The sequence below is a fragment of the Anabas testudineus genome, chromosome 4, assembly GCF_900324465.2.
Source record: "Anabas testudineus chromosome 4, fAnaTes1.2, whole genome shotgun sequence".
Lineage (NCBI taxonomy): Eukaryota > Metazoa > Chordata > Actinopteri > Anabantiformes > Anabantidae > Anabas > Anabas testudineus.
This window is the reverse complement of record NC_046613.1, coordinates 2973527-2987090: the sequence shown is the minus strand read 5'-3', so window position 1 is coordinate 2987090 and position 13564 is coordinate 2973527. Positions and strand designations below refer to the sequence as shown.

Here is a 13564-nt window from a genome sequence, read left to right as displayed (position 1 = left end):
GGCCCCCTAACGTAAAGTGCTTTCACAGAAGATTTCATTCAACTGATTTGGATTGCAGTATGTCAATGTTTGAAATAACTATTTAACACTTATTAAATAAACCCACTTCCATATTATAAGTGTTTTGTTTTTCTGGGCTCTAACCAAGTCAGTTTAAGTGCAACTATGAATAAAACTAAAACAAAACTGCCTTGTAGAAAAATCTAAATAAGTTGCTTTCCATTGTAGATTTATTTTATTGGCACAGTTCATGTAGTAAAATTAATACCACCATTAACAAATAATAATACAAATCTCATATCTGTGAGCCATGCTTCCAAAATAAGTCCAAAATCGGATTGTATGTATATGCAGAACCAGTAACCAGGTTCTCAAAAGCCTCTATGAATACCCCCAAAATCTGAGTCTGTGTGGAGAGGAGGCACTGATGTAATATCAACCTAGATATCGGACGTCAAGATAATACACATACTCATACAACCAAAAAAACTTTTTTAACTTTTGGAGTTGTTTTTGCATTGTGTGTTGGCAAAGTACTTATGTCTGATCTGGTTAAGTAGTTCCTGTGCCTGAACCTGGATAAACTTCACATTTATTATTGTAACAATTAAAATTAATTTCAACTCATGATAGCAGCCTGCTGAGTTTGAAACAGTTAGTGTGATTATTTTAGTGAGCTATTTTATAGTACTTTTTGTACCTATATCGTGTACACTTGTTGTTTGTTGTATCCATGATGACAAAGGACTACTGAGCTGACACAGAGGTGGAGAAGGGTTCATCATCTCTTCTGATGACAAACTGAAGGATTCTTTAGCAATGGCCTTTTGTAGCTTATCATCCATGTAAAGAGTGACTGTCTTCTGGGACAACTGTCAAGGCAGCAGTCTTCTCCATGATTGTGTCTACTGAGTCAGACTGAGAGACAATTTAAAGGTGTTTTGAGTTAATAGGCTAAGTAGAGTGTGGCACCACGAGTCTACAACAAAGGCATTCGATTACTGAAATAAATGAACTTTTTGATGATATTCTAATTCACTGAGACTGTAGTGTAGAAAGCGTGGACTTTACAGATGAACAACCTCAAACACCGTAATGATATCAAGCTCATAAGGGCCCATTTATCATACTGAGATAATTCACACTGTTTCCCAATTGTGAAAATAAATCTGGTTTCTTAGGTTTTACAAAAACAAATATAGGGCTAAGTGTGCACATATAAGTTGATGATGATGGTCTCATCCACCAAAAGACAAAGACATGAGTTACAAGAAAGAACTACAAATACTATTTGTATTGCTGTGGTTACTACAACATATAGTTAACCAGTCTCCCTAAAACACACAGTCAACCTCATTCTGTTTTTTTTTTTTTTCAGAAGTCAGAAAATTCATTGTTAAACTCTTTTTTAGTTACGTCTTTGTCACCGAACATCAGAATTAAAGGGAAATTTCATCACAGTTTGTTAATGACACCACTTCCATTTCCCCTTTGTCTTTTCTTTCAAGGGAAATTCAGGCTCTTGTGATGAAACATATTTCATCACAATTTTCAGTAACAAAATCAATCCCAGTGCACGTTGGAACATTTGCAGACCATCTGAACCAGTGTATGTCCATTAGTAAGGTGACGATATTAAAATAGAATAAGGTTTTAACATAATACTGTTTCTTCTCCTGAGCAGGAAAGTGTAGAACAGACCTATCTGCTACTGAGTTTGTGTCTGCAGCTGGAGTCATGTCACTCAGTTTTCTAATCCTGCTTTTTGGCCTGGGATTGGTAAGTGGAACATTTTGCATGCAAATAAAAACTGTATGTAGCATAGTCAATCTTCAGGGCTGAAAAAATATGCACTGCTTTTTGATGTCGTAATGAAGATAAAATGTCAGGTTCTTTAGCTTCACTAGTTCATCACCACTTTTACTTATTGATGGATTATTTTGTTTTTAAATGTGTTTTACAGACAGAAGCCAAGCTAACAGGCGAAACTGGTGAGGAACATTTTTTTATTAGTTTTTGTCAGTTATGGTCAAAATGGGTTGATATTAGCAAGGCTAATTCAGTAGGCTAATTCATTTATTTTTCCTGCACACTGATTGTGGATTTAAAATGAAAAATACATATATTTGTTATGAAAAAGAAACTTCTGAACTGCAGCTTTTATTTTATGCCTTGTGCACCTTGAGAAGTTAACACCAGAAAGCAGTAAAAATTAAGAAAAGATGTCAGTGAGTGTCAGGCTTGATGTAGTCATTGCTAATAAGGGATATGTAACAAGTTTCATTGACTTAATTGACTTTAAAACTATGTTGTCATACATTTCCTCACTCAAAATTTTAATCTTTGCTTTTGGTTGTCCTAGTGCATTTTTCCACACATCATTTAGAAAGGTTCTACACTAAGCAGAACAGGAAATGTACCATAATAAACCATAGAAGTATGAACAACTTTAACACAGCAAACATACAACGTAAAGCTGAACTGACCATGATTTATTTGTATTGCTATAATAATTTTTGTACTGTATTACAGAAATCGACGTTGATGAAGGTCGTGACTGGGACATTTTCGACATTAATGAAGGTCTGTAGATGTTTTATCTTTTTTCGTTTATGTGTCTAAAGATTTTTATCAACCAGTACAATTTTTCTTTTAACAGAAGCTGGGCTGGACCTGCTGGAGGGAGATATCCAACTGGAAGAAGTATGTGCAGAGAGCAAAAAGCAAAAACAAGTTTTTTTTTTGTTTTTTTTTTATCTGAATATTTGGGCCTAAATATTTGCACACTTATACTTTTTCATTTTACATAACATTTTTTAATCAGGTAAAAATCCAATTGAGGTTAGAAACCTCCTAATCAATTACAATTTTAGATGTAACACAGATATGTAATTAAAACATCAGGCAACATGCATGAAGACCTAAATAAGACAGAACAGAGGAATAGTAAACTGCTCCTTCATTTTCTTGTTGATGAGCCAATTGAGACAAAATAGTCAGATGGTGCCTATTGCCAGTTATTCAGTAGCATCATTTCTATGCGTTTTTGTAGGAAACTGAGAACAAAACATTATTCTAACTAATCATAATTTATCTGATAATAATGTATGTTCCCAATATAAACAATACGAGAACATACATAATTCTATATTTTGAGGACAGCTGGGAAAACAGTGTGACTGTAATGATAGTCATGTGACTTTAACATAACTGTACAGTGATATGAGCTCATTGTAAACTGATGGGCAGAAGGCTAATGTACAGAGATGCAGAATTCCCACTCAATTTGTCCCTCATCACACTTCACAAGAAAATATAAAAGTTGTGAAAAACACTAATCTATTTACCTAACATCTAATCTATCTGTGTGACAAATTAGAAAATACATGGATACAGTTATATAATTGACTTAATGTGAGCTAGTTCAAGTGCTCTGTTTCTCCTTTGTCCATCTCTTATTGTATCTGTTGCTCTCTTCATCCCCATCAGCCATTCACCAGAAACATTATCCTAGGAGACAAGTATCGCTGGCCAACAACTGTTCCCTACTACTTGGAGGACAGTCTGGGTAAGACACAGTGCTATGGAAACCCCCATTCTCAGGACTGATCATGTTATTAGGATGCCTCTTTATGTTAATTTGTCCTGTGCTCTTCTACATGTAGAAATGAATGCAAAGGGAGTGATACTGAAGGCGTTTGACCAGTACAGACTGAAGACCTGCATTGACTTCAAACCATGGAAAGGAGAAAAGAACTACATCTCTGTGTACAAAGACAAAGGGTGAGCAGCATCCAGCAAATCTTTAAACATGCACAAACTAATGTTATTATATTAATAACAGATATGATTACATCATTTTTAGGAGACAGTGTGAAGCATTTTAATGGTTTTTCAGTTCATAGTTTGAATTGTTACAGCCTGCAGCTTTACTGCTGGCTGAGCCTCACCACTGTCATTAACTCCAGCATGGTTTGCAACTGTTTGCACTGAAAATATCTGCTCAGTACAAAATGGTGTGAGAATGTAGTAGCTCTGTAGTGGAACATTTTTAAGTGTTGAGTTAAGTACATCTGACACCTCTAGTTAGTGCTGCAAACACTATGTCACCTAAAAACAGTGAACAGATTAAAACCACCACAAGTTTTGTGCTTTGCCAGCCGTATGTTGCACAGTACGTTACTCTATTTGTAATGTTGACAATTTCAACCATCAGGCTGCATGTAATGAACATAGTTTAATGTAGCTAAAGACAAGACAGGATTGATTTTCTGTCTGGTCAAAAATAGCTCTAAGACAGTAGAGGCTGCTGGACACTGGGTTAACAAAGCAATTAAAAGAATCTGAACTTAGTTTGAACAGTTTGAAATAGAAATGGAAGCATATCGTTCAGCCCAGCTGGTAATTTAATATGAGTCACTGGGCACAATAAATGCTTTTAATCCAGTTTAGTGCATAAATACACATTTTCATGAGTTTACATTAGTGATGCCATAAATGGACAAGATCCAAGTTCAAGCTAGAAGGGAGTCAGGTGTGTATGTCATCATGTGAATATCATCTTTTTGTCCAGGTCTTTGAAGACTGTGTAGACAGACTTAGATCTCCCTCTCCCTCTTTGCAGATGTTTCTCCTCTGTAGGCAACCAGCGTATGGGGAAACAAAGGCTGTCTATTGGTAGTAACTGTGATCGTCTAGGAACTGTTGAGCACGAATTCCTGCATGCTCTGGGCTTCTGGCACGAGCAGTCCAGAGCTGACCGCGATGATTATGTCAACATCATATGGGATCAAATTAAAACTGGTAATACAAATGATTAATACTTTGAATTACTGCTTTACACTCTGAGCTTCATTTTCTTGCACACAATTCCAGTGTCTTATTCCTTTCATAGACATTTGGCCACTGCAGCTAAACATCAGACTCTTTCACATCCTCCACCATTATTGTTAAAATGTCTTCTAAGTTCTTGAAGACATTTCAGCTTCCAACCACAAGGCTTCATCATTTCTGATTGACTAGCTGGGAAAGCAGGCTTTTAAACCCTGTGGACTCACTGAGCATTCAATGGTCACAGTCTGGATAGAAGGCGAAATGTCTTTAAGAACTTAAGCTGTCTATGAAAATCAGTTGTTCAAAATAAATATGACCTTGATGACTGAAAATACTTGTGTGCCTGTGCCTTTCATAGTTTATGCACTGTATACTGTACTGTATGTACAGTATATACATGTGTGTCATCATGTGGTCCTTTTACAGAAATTTCTACAGAATCTTCTTCAGAAATTGCACATTTTTCTTGATTCTTTGGTAACTTCCTACCAGCAGCGGAACATATTTGAGATATCATGAAAAGAAAAACAGCTTAGTCTGTGTGTATGCTAGTAATCAAGCTGGGCACCAACTTGCTCAAGTTTTTTTCATAAAGATTGTGTCTACACATTCATTGCACAATTTGTCTTCACCAAAGCTGTAACAACATTCCATCTGTGCATTTACTGCACAAACCATATAAGTCTAAATTTGCTTAAGGTTTCCATGTACTAAGATGCAAGCAAACATAACATCTGCAAGCATAAGCTGATCTACTAAGAGTGCAAACTTAGGATTGTGTCTTTGAAATGAACAAAATAGCGCATGCTGTGGATTTTCACCTTTGCTTTCATAAATGTGCAAAGCAATGTATTTTTGCCGAAGTACAAAAAATACAAGGAGGAAAAAAATGCAAACAGGTTTATCAAACCCAAAAGTGATTTGTAACTCCATCTGAATTTAATGTCTTCTTATCTTATCATCTGTCCTTTAATCCAGTTTTGGCCTTGTCGAGTGTGCTACGAGTTATGGCGTTATGCGTTACTGTGCACCATAGGCCAAGCATTTCGCGGCGAACGTTTATGAATTAACAGCACATCATCATACTTTACTATCTGGCACATCCAAAACAAAATATAAGAACTCATTTTCACTCTGACAAGCACATTAAAATGGCTAATGTCCCACTAACAGCCTCAGCTCTTCCTCTTGCCTTTCTGCTGGTCACTCTTCTAACTCTCCATGACAGACACCAGTGAAACACACAAAATCCTCTTTTAAATATTTAATACCCTCACCTTGTTTGCACCTTTTGTGAATAACACATTTTTTTTAGTAGATCATCTTGAAAATGGCCACAAATAAAAAGCTTAATCTTCAAGATTGTGCATGCTATTAAATCTTTCTGCATTTTTTTCTTGTCTGTATAGATTCTTTCTTAACATGACACAAAGCTATGTGGAAAACTCCTGTTCATACAAATTTATAAAATCGACAATCATAAAAATAACATTTTTGAAATTTACTACTTCCTCAGAAAAAAGGAACAACTTTAAGAAACATGATGACACAGTGTCCACCGCTCTGGGTGTTCCTTATGATTATGGCTCTGTGATGCACTACAGCAAGACGTCCTTCAGCATTGGCTCTGAGCCCACCATTGTCACCAAGATCCCTCAATTCATAGATGTGATTGGTCAGAGGATGGGGTTCAGCGCCAGTGACCTAACCAAACTCAACCGTCTCTACAAATGCAGTAAGTCATTTTGTAAATCACATTTAATAACAGCCTCTTCTACCCAGAAATGCTGTCATATTGGGGGAAAAAATGGCCAAACATGACACCCAACTACGATACTTTGGGAATCTGACACAAAAATTATTTTATCAATAAACCCTAAATAATATAAAATCAATGTACATTGTAATGTGCAATGGACCCCCAACACACGCAAAATTACTAAACTGTATTAGAATTTAATCAGAAATTTTTAATTTCAATTAAATTGTACTTTCCATTTAAGGCCACACAAAACTATAAAATGACAAATCATAACATTAAAAGTACAAAAACAAAAAAATATGTTAACAGAAGTTCTTCTACTGCAAACTTAAAAAAAAACCCAACAGGTTCAGGTGCTTGCTCTCCTTCATCTTACTCCATAAACTGTGGGATCTCATACATCCTGTCTGTAAAATTAACAGTTATGTAAAATCATGACATCATAAAAATGTAAACAGAAAAAACAAGAAAGAAGCTGTGTTCTATTCACAGTTCATATTTAGTAAATTACTGAACCAAATAAAGGTGTTAATTCTGAGTAAGAAGTTGTTAAAATAATCTAAATGCAAGTGCTTCGCAAAAGAGACAAAAACACAGGTAGCCCAACAAGATCAACCTGAGCAAGCACTAGGCAAACAGTGGAGAGGAAAAACTCCCCTTAGAGGAAGAAACCTCCAGCAGAACCAGGCTCAAGTCAAATGGCCCTCTGCTCGACCGGTTAGGGTGCAGGAAACAATAATACAAACAAAACAATAATACAAACACAAGTTACAACACCTACAGCATCAGTCCTTAGGAAGACCGGTTCCAACAGAAAGACATTTTAAGTTAATGAAAAGCCTTCGTAAAGAAAGATTTTGTGAATTTGAAAGAAGTCTTAGTTTAAAGAAGATCAGAAAAGGCTCGCTGGTAGAGCTATGTTTTACGGAGAGGTTGAAAAGATGTTACTGAGTCAGCTAATCTTATTTCGTCAGGTAAGTTGTTCCAGAGTTTGGGGGCTCTAACTGAAAAAGCTCTGTCATCTCTAGTTGTCATTCCAACATCAGGGACAAACAGAAGATGTCTACCAGAGGATCTCAGGCTACGTGCAGGCTCATAAGACTTTAAAAGTTGGGGGAAAGGCCATGCAGAGCTTTACAAGTTATTAATAACATCTTAAAATCAATCCTAAAACATACTGGAAGCCAGTGTAAGGAAGCTAAGATAGGAGTGATGTGTTCACATAGAGTCCTGATGAAGTGGGAAAGACTACTTGAAGCTAGGCTTGAGGTAGAGGTGAGAGGAATATGGTTTAATGCAAAAGTACAACAGATGCAGTATTTCCTCTAAGGATGCTGATGTAGAAGTACTAAGATGGGCAAAGGGAGTTGCACTGTGTCTTTGTAGATCTAGAGAAAGCATATGACAAGGTGCAGAGAGAGGAGCTGTGGTACTGTATGGGGAAGTCCGGAGGGGCAGAGAAGTGTGTTATGTTACAGAGGAGTTCAAGGTGGAGGTGAGTCTGCATCAAGGCTCTGAGCCTCATCTTCTTTGCTCTGGTGATGAACAGGCTGACAGATGAGGTTAGACAGGAATCTCCATGGACTATTGACGTCTTGTTGTGTCTGATTAATTTGTTCTGGGGTCTCATTGTGTATCATCAAAAAGTGGTTATCTTTTTAGAACTAACCTGGTTTTCCTTTCATAGTAACACTACTAGATAAACTTAAAAAATCTGGTTAAATCTAAGCAAAATGAGACAAACACACTCAGGGGATGTATGCATCAATCAGTATGTGTTAACCCTGTGCCACCCACTAGACAGTCATAAAAACTGAATATTTACATAACAAAAAAACTCAACTGAACTTTATTTATAAAGCCCTTTAAAACAGCCTTGGCTGACCAAAGTGCTGTACACAGCTAGTCAAAAGAAAAAACAAGCAATTAAGACAATACCTAAAACAATGAATAGTAAGTAAATGACAATAAAATCAAAAGAATAAAAAAAGGAACAAACAGTCTTCATGCTGAATTAAAAGCCAGGGAATAAAAATGGGTCTTCAAGTAAGTTTTAAAAATGGACAATGAAGGTCCCTGCCTAATGTGCAGTGGTAGGGCATTCCATAATTTGGGTGCTGCAACTGCAAAAGCTCTGTCCCCTCTAGGCTTCCGCTTTGACTTTGGTACTGTCAGGAGAAACTGGTCAGCTGACCTGAGAGACCGGGAAGGAGCATAGGGGAGAAGTAGCTCAGCAAGATAAGGGAGTGCAAGGCCGTGTAAAGATATAAAAACAAATAAAAGCATTTTAAAATGCATAGGCAACCAGTGGAGAGACTCCAGGATGGGAGTTGTGTGCTCCCTTTTTCATGCCCCAACCATAAGATGAGCAGCTGCATTTTAGACCAGTTAGAGAAGTGCAAGGGAAGATTGATTTACTTCAAAATACAGTGCATTACAGTAATCCAGCCGAGATAAGGCATGGATTAATGTTTCAAAGTGCTGCCGTGTAATGAAAGGCTTTACCTTAGCCAGCTGCCTAAGGTGGAAAAAAACAGTCTTTACAACTGCACTAATTTGACGATCCAATTTTAAATCACAGTCCATCTTAAAACCTATTGTTAAAACCTATTGTTAAAAAATGATTTTATACAGAAGTCATCACTTTTCTTCAGTGGCATATAAATTGGACTGTAATCGGCATAAAAAAACATACCATGCTTCCCTTAGGATGGAACCCAGAGGAAGAAGGTAAAGGGAAAAAAGGAGAGGCCCTAAAATTGACCCTTGAGGAACTCCATATAACAGGGGAGCTGAAGATCATTCAGAACCAGCAAGGTTGACACTTATGGTTCTGTCCGCCAAATAGGACCTAAACCATTCCAAAGCAGTACCATGAATGCCCACCAGAAAAGCAGCAGTCAGATCTAGCAAAACAAGGATCATAAAATCACCAGCATCAGTTGCTAGGAGAATGTCATTAAAGATCCTTAGTAATGCTGACTCTGTGCTATGCAGGGTTTTAAATCCGGACTGAAAAACCTTTAAAAGATTTTGCTCAACTAAAAAAGATTTCAATTGCACATAAACAATTTTCTCTAGGATTTTAGATATGAAGGGCAGCTTGGAGATGGGCCTTAATGATGATGGTTTCTTAAGCAGGGGTTGTATCACTGCATGTTTGAAATTTGCCGCTTATAATGGACAACTGCCCTATACTGGGAAAAACCTCTTTAAGAAAATGAGGAGGGAGAGCATCTCTAGGTGCCTGACGGCTTGATGTTACGGGCTAAAACGTATCAAACTCAAACTCCATTTACAATGCAAATTTGCAAAAACAGACTTTACAACTGCACTAATTTGACAATCCAATTTAAATCACAAAGTTTGACACAATCTGCTTCTTAAACTGTGCCAAAGGGCCAAGGTCAACCAGGGAGGGTTTACCGGAGCCAGTTGGAATGATCACCATCACCTAGGTTTTTCTACAGTGTGCATTTCTGCTGCTCTCATCTTCCTACAAAACAGCATTTATATTAATTTATAATAATTATGTTTTTATTTGTGTCTCCTGACTGTGTTTTCATTTGCTTATAATAAATGTTCTATATCTAAAAAAAGAGCAGTTTTTTTTCCTCATAGCTTTCAACATGTTAGATGTGAAAGACTGTTTGTAAGAAACTTTGTAAGACAGCAAAAGCTGACATATAATCATATTAAAAATAAAAAACAACAACATTATCAACTCTCTCTAAAATAAATCTCTTTGTACAATGTCTGTGGTGATGTCATATCAGACACTGAGACAAAACCTCAATCATCCATGCAAGAAATGTAATTTTCACCTTAATGCAGCAGTTTCTCTCCACAGCCAGTTCTTCTACCTTTGTGGACAGCTGCGACTTTGAAGAGGACAATATCTGTGGGACGATTCAGGGACCAGGGAAAGCAAAGTGGGAACGGCGCAGTTCTGTGAGGGGTGGACCTAAAACAGACTTCACAAACATGGGACAGTGCCAAGGTGACAGTCCATCATCACAAATGTACATCTTGGTACTTTAGTGGAGACCAAGGTGTCATAACTCATCTCCTTTTCTCTTCTGTTTGGTGTTTAACTCCATATCAGTATCACACGGGAGGGGGCACTAAATATCAGTCACTCTGTGACTACCAACACAGTGGTCGACCTTGACTTCTAGTATAGTTGATAGATGGAGGGATCGACTGATAAATATTCTTTTATTTTCTAATACCTCTGACATCACAGTAGCCCTTGATGCAGTTTTGGATGTTTCCCTCTTGATATTTCAAGACAGCAGAACATGATCTTCTTTGTCTGTTCTTCTATCCCACAGTCAACAACCCTGAAGTAGTATAAACCTTTATAAACCTTTATAAGGGCCCCCAATGCCTTAGTTTGTCATTGTATTCCATAATGAACACAGGACATGTTCTAAGTCTTAGCAGTACAACTTTCCAGGCAGAGTCAGTAGGTTCTTGAATGTGGAGACAGCTCACGTATCTAATGTTGCCAGAAAACCTGATGGGTATTTGAATTTCTGGGAGATAGTTATTCACCATCCAGAGGTGATCTTCACTCATCTTTCTTTGCTGTGCTATTTTGATATGTTCTGTACTCAGGAAAAGGCTACTTCATGCACTTCAGCACGTCCTCTGCTAAACCTGGTCACCAAGCGTTCCTGGAGAGTCGCTGGCTTTACCCCAAACCTGGAGTCCAGTGTCTGCAGTTCTTCCTCTATAGCACTGCTGCAGCTGATGATGTTCTCAATATCTGGGTGCGAGAGTACGACCAGGCCAACGCCGATGGCAAACTGAAGCTCTTCAAGAGCATTTCAGGTAACAAATGAAACACTGAATACAAAAAACACCTTAATTAAATGAAAAGCTAATTTTACTTAATCAAAGCTGCTGTGAGCAGCAACATGAATGTTTTTAAAAGCTGCATGTAGACTGCACCACTTGGCACTGCGGCTCTCTCACTTGTCAAGTACAACTTGTGAATTCTATTTTATTACAGGAGGTGTCAAGGGCTCCTGGGAATTACATAACGTCAATCTAAATGTGACAAAGAAGGCCCGTGTGGTGTTTCAGGGCGTGAGGGGAAAGAGACCATCAAAAGGAGGCTTCTCTCTGGACGACATTAACCTGTCGTCCACAAAGTGCCCTCAGCACATCTGGCACATCCGCAACATCAAGGGCCAAATGGCCAAAATACCACCAGGACAAGAACTTTTCAGCCCTCGCTTCCTGTCTCCTGCAGGTTACTCCTTCCAGGTAAAGACCTATTTTTATTCCTTTGTGCCAGAAACAGTCATTTTCTGTCTTTGTATCCGTCTGGTCTGACATGACATCCCCAATCAGATGAACATGGATTTCATCATTTAGCAGACGCTTTTATCCAAAGACTATAGACTAAACAGTACGGTAAGCTTGAGGAGATCTTGCCTAAGGACCCCTAGTGGTGGTAGGCATTTGAACCCCAGTCTCCCCCATGGGCGGTGGTGATGTTTCCACTATACTAACCTGCCGCTGTTGTTTGGGCACAATTTTACTTTATGTACTGTACTATATTAGAGGTCAGTGATTCATGGGCCCAAAATGTAATGGTACCAGGAGTTTTGGATTATTGATTGGATAATTGTTGAAGTGAGACATGTGATGATGTCACCTTGACCTCATGTTGCTCTGTGCTCTATAGGTAGGTGTGTACCTCAATGGAAAAAGCAGCAATCCAGATTACATGGCCCTCTACTTGCACCTGACCTCAGGGCCTAACGACAAGAAGCTCAAGTGGCCGTGTCCATGGCAGATGGCAACCATGGCTTTGATGGATCAACAGTCGGACATCAGACAGCAGATGAATATGCACCGAATGATCACCACCGACCCTAACAAGAAGTCCTCTAATGGTAAGAGAATCTTGACTGGAGTTTAGAGGTGGTCAATCAGAGACTGACTGTTCACCTGTTTCTCTCAGGTACTGAGTTTGTGTGGGATGATCCCAGGAAAGTGGGCTCCAAAGTGACTGACTCTGACGGCAGCGTTTATTATCGAGGCCCACCCTCTGGAACCAACACCTTCATCACCCACAGCAGACTGAGAAGCAGAAACTTCATCAAAGGAGATGACGCCATCTTCCTCTTCAGTCTGGAAGGTACAGATACTAAACCATTAGACAGGACCAGGACATCATAGACAACTAGAACCTCTAACTCAGTTTCATTGTGTGTCTGAAAAGTCATGATTGATCATCTTGTCTTCAGATATATCCCACCTGCTGAAACCTCAGCCTCTCCCTCACTCTGCACTGCACGCTGATGCCAGTCTGTTCAAGGCTGCAGACCAAGGTGCTCCAGAGGAAGCTGTTATCAACCCCAAGATGTTGGGGCTGCTAAAGGCTGCAGACCAAGGTGCTCCACAGGAAGTTGTTATCAACCTCAACATGTTGATGCTGCTAAAGGCTGTAGACCAAAGTGCTCCACAGGAAGCTGTTATTAACCCCAACATGTTGATGCTGCTAAAGGCTGCAGACCAAAGTGCTCCACATGAAGCTGTTATGAACCCCAACATGGTAGGGTTAATAACAGCATGTGTGGCAGCTGCAGTGTTGGTAGTTTCCATTGTTATGATAGGAAACATCTGCGGGAAGAAGAAGGGAAAAGGGGAGTTGAGTGATGATGTGCTGATCATCAAGCACGTGCCTGGATCCTTGGAAGTGAGCATAAGTCAGACAGTGACAGTTTACTAAAGCACATCCTGAACTCATTTACAAACTGTCCTGTGATTCAGTGGAAGAAGATACTGAATGTGTGTGTCTTTGTTTGCAGGAGTACCCAACTAAAGGATCATTTTTCACCACTCCATGAGGTGTTGATCAAAAGAAGAATCTAAACCAAATGATCTCTACAACATGTATTCATCTCTTCTTCTGCTTCTTTAATCTATAATATGTAATAAACTTTCTGGCAG

General features: G+C 38.6%; 1 protein-coding gene across 1 annotated transcript; it reads left to right on the top strand.

Annotated features, from left to right (window-relative positions):
- The first annotated feature begins 1737 nt into the window (after positions 1–1737).
- On the top strand, positions 1738–13564 carry LOC113152419 (meprin A subunit beta-like). Its single transcript, XM_026345663.1, has 15 exons — positions 1738–1779; positions 1964–1991; positions 2533–2583; positions 2660–2703; positions 3490–3568; positions 3666–3783; positions 4625–4803; positions 6350–6568; positions 10446–10595; positions 11216–11431; positions 11613–11869; positions 12294–12504; positions 12573–12749; positions 12859–13310; positions 13423–13564. The coding sequence occupies exons 1-15, from the start codon at positions 1738–1740 to the stop codon at positions 13459–13461; spliced, it is 2262 nt and encodes a 753-aa protein (XP_026201448.1). The 3' UTR covers positions 13462–13564.